This window comes from Mya arenaria, chromosome 10 (genome assembly GCF_026914265.1).
Source record: "Mya arenaria isolate MELC-2E11 chromosome 10, ASM2691426v1".
Classification (NCBI taxonomy): domain Eukaryota; kingdom Metazoa; phylum Mollusca; class Bivalvia; order Myida; family Myidae; genus Mya; species Mya arenaria.
The window spans coordinates 49,121,085-49,134,580 of NC_069131.1; the positions used below are offsets into that span (position 1 = coordinate 49,121,085).

Here is a 13,496-nt window from a genome sequence, read left to right on the forward strand (position 1 = left end):
ACAAATTTGAGAGAAAAAAATAAAATGGAAATTTCTTTTTGTAGATCACAAACTGACAATACAACAACGGAAAACTACAAATGGGAGCGTCAACGCTTTGAGTACTAATTTGATACATAATGAGTTGAGTATTCTGAGGATCATGTTGATTATAAAGCAAATGTTAGTTTTGTATGAATACTGCTGCAACTGCCTCTGCTGTTGATGGCGCTTTTGATGATTGATGATGATGATGATGATGATGATGATGATGATGATGATGATCCATAAATTCACTCGAGGTGGTCAGTGTTATAATCAACACACTAATCACATATTGGATATCTGGGTCGTATCTGTCTTGTTATTATCTTCGTGTAAGTTTATGTCATGAAAAACACCACTATTTTTACAGTGGGATGGTGGCGGGGTTGTTTCCGGGGACTTTCCTACAGCTTCCAGGCGCACTTGCATGAAATGCATATCCCGTTGATACACATGTGATTGAGTGTGGTCTCTTTCAGATGTCGTTGGGTGTAAGTAGATCGTGTCTGGATAGAAATATTCACACATTCAGTACTGAGCATTTTTAAGATTAACATCAATATGAAAAAGAAGATAAAACCAAAATATCGCTTTATACTTATTTTATGATAATAAGTTGTTGATGTCGTTGGTTTGTTTCATAAAACAGGCATAAATCGATTAGGCGATAAAATATAATTATAATGCATTGACAAAAACGTGGATTCTGTCAGCATTCAGATCGTTCTGAAATGAGCACACAAAACAATAGTAAAAACTCAAATAACGGTATCTTAATAAGTTGTGCCTCTAAGCAGGGATTTTATGAACTTATGTCTGATGGGCTTGTCCAAGTAGCTTTTATTTTAGATTTAATATGAACAGGATTTCGAATGTCGAACTTGTATTTCGCTTCAAGATAAAAGCTATATTTAAACGCATGCCTTATATCACAAACACATTTCCAATGCACAACAATCAATAAATAGGCCGCAACTGAAAAATCCCGAAAACAACAACGATAACTGACTATGTCTCAAACAAGCACTCGCAGCAATAGAGCAATTGCAAGAACAATAACAATAACTCACTTTTATTTTTCAACATAAATTCGCCGCCAAGGGACAATCACAAGAACAAAAACAATTATTTACCATTGTCTTTGATATGAGCTCGTCGCAACAGAACAACCACAAGAACAAAAACAATTATTTACCTTTGTCTTTGATATGAGCTCGTCGCACCATGAAAATTACAACAACAAGAACGATAACGGCGATCATCGCCACTCCAAATAACCCGATGGCTATCATTCCAACATTTGCCTCACTGCAATTATAATAATTATACAACTTATAAAACGCACTGGCATTTCTGAATGAAAATCTGTTATTATTTCTTTTTTACCAGATGGTCTACCGTCGGAAATATAAAACAGTGGTAATAAAGCCTTGAAAACAAAAATGTATCGTTTAAAAAATCACGTATACAAGTAAAATAAATATGAAAATGCCTTTGACTTTTTAATATCTTATCCATTTTTAATTGACCCTTCAATTTTGGATGGACAATGTCGCATTTTGGTTGGTTATTACAGATCAGCAGTCCATTTTAACTGGTCCTTGACGTATAGAATATTTTCGTATTAAACCATTTTAACTCATTCTGCAAGTAACACGTTATTGATCGATTGTGATTATGTTGAAGCCTGCGAATAGTTGGGATATAATTCTTTGTGCCTATATCATTAGCGGTTACGTTCAATAGGATGAACGTACAGCATTCGACAGGCAAAGGTCTATATTGTCGTCGTTGTTACTAGTTATTTTTTGCCTTTAAAACGGTTAAATGCTAAAAACAGAGAGGCAATGTTTTTTTCCACATTAACGAAAATAAATCGATGAATAACATGCCCACGATACATATTTGTTTAAAAAATGCCTCTCTTGCAGTGTATCGGTAGTCTGTACATTCAAACAGACAGTAGAGTCACTTCACTTTGCATTTATATTTGAAGGATTATGATTTAAAATGATATGTATGCCCTTCGACATGTCGACATACGCATTCAGAAATATTGAGTGCATACGTCCCTTGTGTCTGTGTTGATATAGTAGCCGACTGACACCGGCCGCATCAACTACGTTTACAATTCAATTTGAAGGACCTTTACAAAATGTTTATTAACTTTGTCTGTGCGCCGAATGGGTCCCACATTAAGGCGAGAGTGAATAAGCTCAGCAACACGACACATCCTATACACACTCGTTTTCCCCTTGTTAAGCAGTATGCGTACGTACCTTTTTGGTTGTGGATGTACTGTAGTGACTTCATTCGTACATCCTTTGCATGTCTGTATGTTTGGACAGATGGAAACAGCCTCCCGTGACACATGAGCGTTGTTCAGGTTGAAAGTAAAGCTCCCTTCGAGCGGGTACTGACCAACCTATTATATTTCAGAAGACAGTTTTCTTTCGATAAAGCAACCATACCCTAAACACATCATTATTAAAACCATTTTATCTTGAAAATTATTATTTTGTTCCGAATCTAGCAACTTAAAAGCTTAACGCAAATAACGCGTTAGATTGTTTCTTGGTAACTTTATATTTCAGAGTAAAAAAAAAACATAAACATACTTGAACCTTAGATGGCATTTATAAATCCTAGAATCTTAATTTAGTTACATTGTAGTTGTAGTTTTGCTGACCTCTTTATACTCTAATCTTGACCTGTCTCCTGCATCTTGAATGACGTTGTAGATACGGTACCCGACGTTGCCGTCCCCATTCGTAGTGAAAACTTTGACGTCATCACCCTTACCCTCAAGGTCAAGCTCGACAGACCGGATTTGCTGGACAAGGTTGTCTATCTCTTTATGATTTTAGAAAATTAAAGCTATTTTGTATTTAAAGTATTCATACCTTTAGGAACTGAGGGGAATTGCAAATTATATATAAATTCATATTCCTTTAGGTATTATATGAATAAAGGACTTTGAAATATAACTACAATAACACTTTTAAAGACGGTACGCTAACTAATATTAACTTACACGTGTCAATAATAAACTGTAACTCTTACCTCGGGGACTACTAAACTGCGGACACAATGACGTAGACTCAGTGCCACAGGTGTTAATATGGTGTTGGTGACCTCCCATGAGCATTGCACGAGTTGCTACAAACGCTGAGGTAGACCAAGTATCCAGAACAAAATTTGGTTTGTTCAGTGGATCAGCCAAAGCGCATACATTTGCGTAGGTCTTTCTAAAACTTGTGTTAAAATAGCAGCCAAGTTTCTCTTGTAAATATAACGTGACCCAGGGGTTTTCGTCAAGTGGCTTTGGGTCAAAACTTTTCGTGTGTTCCACAAGCAGACTGGCGGGATTGATTTCAAGAACAAGAGTAAAAGACCCAAGCATGATTTGTTTATCATCTTCGTCTAGTATCTGGGTATTCTTTGACCACGCTTCGGAGCCAATAAACATAAATTCGCCCGGTTTCACTCTCTTCTGCAGTTCGACCATCAGAGGCTGCACCATGTGAGATCGTAAGAAAACTATGACAGTCGTCGCGCTTGCAGTTTGAGTAATTGGTCATAAACTAGATGGTAATTTTGCTCCTTAACTTCGATGGTCTGCGACACACAAATATCAGCCTCGAAGGCTTCCTCTTTAACTTTATCTCGTCCACCTTCGCCGTACGCTCCCGCGCTGAAAATGACTTGTATATAGTCCGCTCCGAGATCGTGTAGCAAAGCGACCATTGCCTTAGCTTGAGCGTCGTCAGGTGTTACTGTACGCATAAAATATAGATATTTGCTTCTGTCACTGAGGGCGGGACTAGTTGATGCGTAACTGATTTGTACGTATTTGAGACGGGAAAGAACCTCGGCAACGGAAATACTGATGGTACTTCCAACATCACCAATAAATCCAATGATTTTGTCCTTTACGTTTAGTCTTGTTCCATCTCGTAACATCACACCTTCTTTGACCAATTCGTAAATCTTTCTTTGCACCACTATAGGGTTATTGCACGTACACAACACAATTACACCGATGTTTAAATGTGAAAAGTACAAATTGCTCTTATTGATCTGGTTGGCTGCAAACCGAATCGCATCAGCAACAGCATAAGTGTTTGTCGTAGAAATCTCACCACACCCGGTTTCTCCGTCTGATTTTAAAATGGGATTAATTCCGACAATATACGCGTCCCTTTCGTCGACAATATAGCGTTCTTGAAGATTGGAAATAGAGTAACACTCATCACAATCGTGACCAGAGGGATAAACTGCCTTACGTAGCTGCGGCCACATTAACTCGATATCCCAGTTGTAGTCACGGATGAGACTTGTATCTAAAATTAGCCGATCGCTGGTGAAGTCACCGACCTTAAACAGGCGGACATTTAATTCAGTTAAAATAATGTTTTAGGTTCGTCATTCTTGAGGTACATTTGACAGGTCATACCAGTATAATACTAGTATTATCACCTATGCTATAAGTATCATCATAATAAATGCTTTACATACAATGGTGTACTATTTTGTGTTAGATTATTTCCGAATAGAGAAAAATAGAAACTGAAAATTTGAATTTATAAAAAAATGAATTTATAAAGACGCCGACTATATTTGATATTGTCCAAACAAAAATTAAATTTGTTTCTTTATTCTTTGAAGGCATGTATATATATTATAAACACCTTAACAAGCGTTTCCCCGGCTTGCAAGTTGTACAACTCGTACTTTTTGTTGTCATCGTCTATTTCCATTTCGGCAGATAGTGAAATCGCGGGCACACTGAGCAGGCTCGCAGGCCTGAAAATGTAATTTACTTTTGTTCATCTTTAAAACCATAACTTGTTAGCTTTCATTAAATGGACAGTTGTTCCTTTTAACAGTGATTCTAAAACACACACTAAAATGTAAGGTTTGGATACTGAGCGACTCACGGAACTGAGAGGAAAATAAGATCAAAATGAAAATTACAAAAGGGTATGTGAATAGTGTTTTCTATGTTTTTGATTATCGTTAGGAAATAGGATGACTTGATATCGACATGAAGGATGAGTTTAATAATAATTTAATTACATTTCAAGACGTTTACTTACTTCCAATCAAAATCGTCTTTAAAATTAATGTCCATGCCCTTTACTGCATCAACCAGGTTTGAAATTTGCAATTAAATCTTCACACAATCCCATGCTGCCTGTATTTGAACCACAAATACCTGTATACTGATTCCTAGCTGCTTTCACGATTAAGTGCGCGCCTGCTATGGCGTACAATGTGTATAAATCATCGAAGTAGTCCCTAAATGTAGCGTTGTATAGAATAGCCTCCATATTATTGATGGTACAATCCTTTGTATCGCATTCGGTGACCTCATAATATACATCATCCAACCAGGGATTGATGGCGCTGCGCTGTTGAAAGACGGTCGTGTTTGTAAATATTGCACGCCAGTGTTGTAGAAACTCCTCTACAGGTATGTAGGGCGGCGCTACGGAAATGGTACCCCGGGATCGCCCTATGAGCGTGCCGTCTGCGCGCCTGAACACGGTCATCTGCATTGATGCCGATTCCGACAACATGACGACGGGGCTGTTAGAGTACCCAGAAGCATCCATTGCGCGGAACAGCTTAACAGCGACAGAAGCGTCTCCGAAGTAAACGAGACCGGATCTCATCCTCGATCACTTGTTCCAACGCCGATGTGATCTGACTTGAGCTGATGCCGTTTGTGACGGTGATAGCCGATGTTCGGGAGACGCAGATGCCTCGGTCGCTGGTCAACTTCTGTAGCCGTTCCCAGAAATGCCGGACGCCCGCGTCATCCTGGTATAGCACTGCGATCCGGTTCCAACCTAGCTGTTCCATTGTTGCAACCATCACCTGAAATATTCAATATTCTTAAGTTTGATTCAAGGTTGGAATATAACGAAGCCGAATCAGACAATGAAATTAAACAACTAATAAAACTAATAATTTAAATGTTATAGGTTATACAGTATTTAATCGGGTTATATTTTTGGCATTATGAAAGTCACGTGATATGCCGTTTTCGTAGTGACGTTGTGCGCGCTACATTTAGATTATACTTCCGGTTTTGATACATGTTAATTATTGCGTTATTTTATAATCCTTGAGGTTAAAAATGTCAAAAAGGTTAAGAAAAGTCATTTGGATATACATAGATTTCGATCAATTAAAATTTATTAGAACATACTGAAAATTAAAGATACTACCAGATTATATTAAGAGTTCCTGCGTATTGTTTACAGGCATTCTCTTAATCCATTTTTCAATAATCTTAGTTGGCTAAATACGATTATGATCTCAACATTCAAACAGCATTGTTAAATCGACATACTCAACTAAACACCGCAAAAAGCAATTAACGATTTCAATGCTACTATTATACGTGTATGTTTGACTAACCAAATTTTTTAATGGTTTACGAGTGCATTTTTAAAAAAAAACACATTTATCTATTAGAAAGAAAAACTTATTTAATTGAAAGTATGTCCTATGTTTGAAATGTTAACTATCGGAATGATTCACCGCTTTTTGGGTTGTTATATCTGTTGCGAGAATATATTATTAGGACAAAAATCTAAGAATCACCTTGGTGATCAATCCCTACCCTTATTTTAATACAGAACTTATGTTACTGTTTAGGGTCGAACCTCCACCAAACGGATCGTTTTAAAAAAAATCATATTTAATCATTTAGAAGGTTTTTGACAAAGTTGTGTTTTTAGTTAAGCTATTTAGAGGCTCGTGAATGCGCACTGGTATATAAGGGCAACTGTTGGTATTTTCCACTGCACACTAAGAACAATTTTAAAGAATTATAATTTGAAAACATAAACTTAAGTTCTTCTAAACAATAAGTCAGCACCGAGCATTCCCGAACTGCCCACTCAATTGCTTAGAAGACTAAAAATAAGCGTTACTATAGTACTTACATAACTTATTCATTAGTAAACCAATTACGAACCCTCGACTTTTAACGCAATTGGTCAATGCAAAGACGGTGTAAAGCGTACACATATATTACTTTTTGATGATCCCGTGATAATCAATAGTGTTGCTCCGAGTTATTAGACGCTATTTGTTCACTCGTGACGGACATTAAGTGCATATGTTTAAAATAAGATTCGGTCATTTATATAGACGTTCGCGGTAGTTGTCAAACACAGTTGTCAAGTATTTTGAAGGATATTATTTTTCCGAACGTGACGTACTATTCTATGTAAATAACTAAGCGAAACATGACATTGGCTCCAGGTGACGAGGTCCGATAGTTCAGCCAAAAGAAGAACAGTCAGACGCCATATTACAAAAATCGTTGCTGCCACGGGGATGCCGTATTCGAAGTTGTGTCTGTTATGCGTTTTCAATCATAAAAGTGACACAACCAGATATTTTAGAATTTAGTTTCATTCAATCTTATCGTTTCTTCGCGGAATACTGTTTTACATTAATATATACAAACCGAATCATTGTATAAGTGTCAAGTACGACAATTCGAGTCAAAAATTGTGATGTTATCTGAATTGAAGTTTGAATATTTAAATGTTAGTGCAAAGAACGACACAATAATTATGTTACCTCAATCTGAAGATCATCGTCTGGAACTAGACTGGCCACATTCTGGAACTTCCTGTAGTCGTTGCCACCGGAAGCTGGGGTGGAGAACTGCAGTTGCAGAAGCCTTACTTCCGGTGAGACAGACCCGAGGACAGGAGCGACGGCCGCTGCATCCGTTCTGCTTTCAGGGCCCAATACACCTGAAATAAAAACAATAATTTATGTGACATATTCTCAATGTGAAGTCACAAGCAAACTCTACACAACATAAAATAGTTGTACGATGGACGTAAAATACATCATAGGATGACAGATATGCACGTTATGTAGGTTCAGATACAGGAAATAGTGTTGTTATACCTATAAGTGGTGACGTCTCATTTCCGGAATGTACGCCGTTCATTAGAAAAACCGCCGTCTGCGTCGCTGACATCGAATCTTCGCACGTCTCGTGAATATCAATGCCTGTGATGTCACGAAGCGTAATATAAATTGAAGTGACTAAACAGACACTTGTTGTTAAAAATGTTTTTTATCTTTGAGTCTTGTTTGACCATGTCTGTATTGTTGCAAGAAACGTGTATTTAGAAGCAGTTCGAATTTTAAATATTGATCAATCTGACCTTAACAAATTAATTTTACGTGGTCGGAAAACATATTATAAGAATATTGTTTGTAAAAAAAAAATAAAAATAAATATTGATTACAATAAGAGAATAGAAGAATAAGAAAGAGCAAACCTAGAGAGTTTTGGAAACATTTTAAGCCTAAGTCTTCTAATAAATCAAACAAAATACCACTAAATGAATTTCGTGAATATTTTTCAACGCTAAGTAATAAGATGGTATTAATCATGATGCAGAAGATTTTAATAAAAATAATAATTTTAATGAACCAAATAATTCTTGGATGAACCTATATCACTACAAGAAATTATAAATGCTTTCATTGAAACGATTTAAAGCCTATGACAGAGATAATATGTCGAATGATTTTTAGCTCTACTGGCCAAAGGCAATGGTAATGTGTACGTATTATGTGCATCCGGGCGTCCTTGCGTCCGTGCGTTCGTGCGTCCGTGCGTCCGTGCGTCTGTAAACAATTGCTTGTGAACACGATACAGTCTTCAGTTTTGTATCTCGATGAAACTTGTACAGTATCTAGATATCCATTAGAGCTTGGTTCCTTTCGAAAACCAGCCAGATCCGCCCATGCATGCCTAGATTATGGCCCTTGATAGTATAAAAAATGCTATTGTGTAAACAATTGGTTGTGAACACGATACAGTCTTTATTTTTAATTGTATCTCGATGAAACTTGTACAGTGTTTAGATTTCTATTAGAGCTCAGGTCCTTTCGAAAACCAGCCAGAACTGCCTATGCATGCCTGGATTATGGGTCTTGAGAGTATAAAAAATGCGATTTTAAGCTAAGTCTATTTTTAGTCAAGTCTACATGAGCGAAGTCTATTTTAGCCAAGTTTACATGTAAAGTCACAACTGCTTGTGAAAGTTTGTTCAAATTATGCCCCTGAGGTCATTATACCCCCCCACGCCCCACGGAGATTGTCCCACAAGGGACCAGTGCGGCAAATGCAAACGACCTCAGCGACGTTGACGGAGGCCCAGGGAAGAGTTCTCTTTTCTTTGTAAGGGACGGACCCCCCACACACACTTAAATTGGGAAATGTTAAAAACCTTTTTGTCTGAAACCACTATGCAAATCCATGCTATTTTTAACAAGGCTTTATTTAGTGGTCCACTACCATGGTTGTTCAAATTATGCCTCTTGGGTCAAAACTGGCACTGCCCTGGGTGTCACTATTTTCCTAGAGACTTATTTAAGAAATATTTTCAAAATTCTCTTGTTTCAAACCACAAGGCCCATACCTTTGATATTTGTTGTGAAGCATCATATGATGCAATTGAAAACATTTGAAATAATGCCCCTTTGGCAAAAGCTGGCCCCTTTTGACTTACTTATTAATTTTTAAAGCTACAGTAATGAAATTTTGACCATGTGAAGAGTTTTGCAAACAAGCATTAACGTTGTCCTCGGATGTCCTTGACTTTGACCTTTGACCGACTTTTTATCTTTAAAGCTACAGAAATGAAATTTGACGATGAGTACAGTTTTGAAAGCAAATATTTTTTTACCCTCAGATTACCTTTACTTGGCACATATTAAAATAGTTCATGCAACTAATCTGCTTACAACACTTCCTGTCCTCAGATGTTGAACGTGCAGCATTCTGATAACCCAAACACTTAAAGTGACTATATATTTGTTGCCTATTACTCAAACGTACATGCTCTGGATTGAAAATGACCACAAGAGCCATGTCAGTAGAGCATAGGCTCTTTTGGGCCTCTTGTTTATCGAAGCTGTAGATATTTTAACTACGCATTTAAAAATAAAATGGTTCAAAATCTGATGTTTGTAATTACAGGTTAGCTGTTTACTATTGTTATAAATAAGCGTGTTGATTTTTATTTGCGAATTACATAATATTATTTCGGATGCCAAATTCGGATTTCGAAAGGATACTGGTGTTTCGTAAGAGATGCGGGTTATTGACTTACGAAAGATGGACTGATGACGGCCGTGATATACAGATTATTAACGACTTTAACTATCTAGGTATTGTGTTTAAATATACTGGCAATTTTAGCCTTAACCAGGAATACTTGATTGGCAAAGCCCTTATGACAATGAATGATTTATTTTGTAAATGTCAAGAGTATAACTTAAAACAAAAAAACAATGTGTCAGTTATTTGACGCATTTGTTGGTTCAGTTTTAAATTATTCAGAGAAGGTTTGAGGGTACACCAAATCAAAGGAGTTAGAAAGAATTCATCTATAGTTTCGTAAACGATTATTAAAAGTCAAAACCAATACTTGCAATGCGACTGTTTATGGCAAATTAGGTAGATACCAGTTATACATTCAAAGATATGTACTTTTGTTGTCATATTGGTTTAAGGTTGCAGTCACTGTTATTATTATTATTATTATTATTAAAAATGTTTGTTCACAAGCTAAGTATGATTGTGATAAAGTTTCTCGTAATTGGATGTATAGCATTAGAAATATAGTAAATGATTTTGGTTTTAACTATGTTTATGATGATATTCACAATATTTATGTTAATACATTTATGACAGTCTTCAGTTGTAGAATATACGATGCGATTTAACAAGATTTGTATGGTACTTTAGATAAAAACACAGTTTTAGATATGTATAAACATTTTAAGAGTTGTCTTGAATATGAAAGTTATCTGGACATTTTGCCCAAAAGTTTACGATATTGTTTTGTAAACTACGACTATCTGTGTACATACTTCATATTCAAACCGGTAGATACGCTAGAAATAATATTGCACGGAATCACAGATATTGTTTTTGTTTTAATTTCAACTTTATTTAAGATAAATTTCATTTTGTCTCTGTGTGTCCATCTTTTAATGATATTAGAAAACAGTATGTTAAGAACTGCTATTATATTAGACCGTCTGTATCCTTATATTTACAGTTGCTGTCTGTCTGCCTGCCTGCCTGTCTGCCTGCCTGCCTGCCTGCTGCCTGCTTGCCTGCCTGCCTGCCTCCCTGCCTGCCTGCCTGCCTGCACACCAGTCCGACCGCCCGCCCCCCCCCCCCGCCCGTCCGTATGTCTGTCTGTCTGTAGTGTTTGTATTTGTGTATGTTGTGTTTATAAACTTGTATCTCTAATTTATTGCCGTCTGGGCTCTTGCCTTTGAATTGTCGATTACACGGCTTGTCGCTGTATTTTTCATTGTATTGTTATACAAAGCTGCTTGAAGTTTGATAAGGAGAGTTCATATCGAAAGTTGATACAAGTTGGATAGGTAGAGTCCACATAGAGGGTGGATACAAGTTGGATTGTAAGACTTCATATGGAGGGATGATAGCGAAAGTGACATTCTATTAAGACGCTGCATGAACCCATTCGATCTCAATATGGACTCAACCAATCCAACTTGTATCAACTCCCGAACGTTTTACAAAATCTCAATAAGAGTTACATACGACTTAGACATACCAAGTTGCAATAAAGAAGCGTCTTAAACTTGTATTAGTTTCATTAAAAGTATGCAAACTGGGTTAACTCCCATACCTGAATATCAATATACGGCTTTTTGAATTGAATCGAACATTACAATTGTAAGTGCATTCAAAAGACTGAATATTATTAATATTTCAAGTATGTTATTTGTCAAATCGGTATTATACCGAGGTATAATTAACAACCAGACGGTATTAAATGCCATGACACGTGAACAAACACATGACCTATTGCTCAATTAAATTGTTTGGGGTTTATGAATCTCTGATTTGATTATATCTCTTACATTTTATTAAATATCTAGACTTCTCAATGGCATATATAAGTAGGCGAATCGGCAGAGTTTGTAATCACGCTGTATATCAAATAGCGTTTTACAAAGAAGGACGATATATGAGGTATTATTAGGGTGACAAAAATACAAAACAATTGATAGATATATGAACATCAATTATCTCTTTAAAAATAGTTAAACAGTACATGTCTGAAATACGTATATTACGTCTCAAACAAAGTACTCATCAGTATCATCGAAATGATTCTTATATAAACGACGGTGAAAGTGCAATAAAGCTTTAAAATGATATGATGAGTCAGGAAATAACATACGTTTAGTCATATAGCTGTGACGCGATCCATTAAGAAAAAGAGGGGTCAGAATGGGTCTGTTGTAATCTTAATCGTGACCTATGAATATGAAATCAATTGGACAAGAAACACTCTCAAAACATGTTTATACCTACAGTCGAAAGCCGTTGGCTCGATATCCCTGGTACCGGCCAAAATGCTTCGAACCTCGCGAATATCGAGCCAAGCGGGAATGCTTTCATAGAGTTAAGATAAACGTGTTCTTTATATGAAGTTCGATCCAACGAGGAAATTGAGCCAAGCGATGTAGAGCCAACAGGTTTCGACTATATTTCAATTTTAAAGTTTCTAGATATCAACATTGTTTTTAAGTTATACACAATTTAGCTTTAAGTCTTAGCCTAATCAATATTTTTTTCGAATGTAAAAACAGTTTGGTAAAATTATTTTTAAAATGATAGAAAAATTGAAAAATGATTTATGTGCCTGTATAAAACATTTATTTGATAGCAATTATATAAACGTTTTACCGATTGAAAACGGAAGTCCACCAAAGTTGTTCAGGTTTTGAATGTACCACGTTACAGCCTCCGAGTGCATCACCGAGGACACATGAACACGTGAACTGCATCCGCCTCCTGTCGCCGCCTCGTGCACGGTCAACATAGCCGCCAATGTAACGTCACCTGACACATGGAGACCGGATGCGAGGACGCTTGATGAGGTTATCCCGATATATGTATAGCACACAAACACGAGAAATGATGCTATTATTTATAAAAAAAAAAATACTCGGTATATCAATGGCTTATTTATGTTAAGATATTTTAAATACTTTTAATTGTTTATTACAAATACCATGTTTATATAATTTTACAGTGGGTTATGATAACTTCATGGTTAGGTAACCTTTTTCATTTACATGAATAGATATAGTGTCTACTCCCTTTTACTTCTTCCAGATATAAACTACGAATAGGTAACTTGAAACTTTGTCATTATTTAGAGTTATAGTCAATATATTCAATTGCTAAATACCACAGAATGTAAAGAATATGGATCGATTTTAAATTGTAAACATACTAGGATGCTTTGACACTAATAACAGAAATGTCTTAATCATATGGGGCTAAAGCATTTTGCTGTTAAAATTGTTTCAGCGTCATAATTAAGTTCATTTCTGGCTACCCGAAAGGCCGTTAATTTGTAGCC

At 36.4% G+C, this 13,496-nt stretch overlaps 2 protein-coding genes across 2 annotated transcripts; both read right to left on the minus strand.

Annotated features, from left to right (window-relative positions):
- Window positions 1-309: 309 nt before the first annotated feature.
- Window positions 310-5,642, minus strand: LOC128204772 (metabotropic glutamate receptor 3-like). The gene is made up of 8 exons (XM_052906177.1): window positions 5,251-5,642; window positions 4,716-4,830; window positions 3,710-4,401; window positions 3,088-3,581; window positions 2,714-2,877; window positions 2,304-2,449; window positions 1,220-1,332; window positions 310-530 (listed from the first exon to the last, which is right to left on the minus strand). Exons 1-8 carry the CDS (start codon window positions 5,640-5,642, stop codon window positions 310-312), a joined length of 2,337 nt encoding a protein of 778 aa, XP_052762137.1.
- A 13-nt stretch (window positions 5,643-5,655) lies between these two features.
- LOC128204773 (taste receptor type 1 member 3-like) lies at window positions 5,656-12,950 on the minus strand. Its single transcript, XM_052906178.1, has 4 exons — window positions 12,815-12,950; window positions 7,969-8,073; window positions 7,630-7,808; window positions 5,656-5,907 (listed from the first exon to the last, which is right to left on the minus strand). The coding sequence occupies exons 1-4, from the start codon at window positions 12,948-12,950 to the stop codon at window positions 5,656-5,658; spliced, it is 672 nt and encodes a 223-aa protein (XP_052762138.1).
- Between the last annotated feature and the right edge of the window lie 546 nt (window positions 12,951-13,496).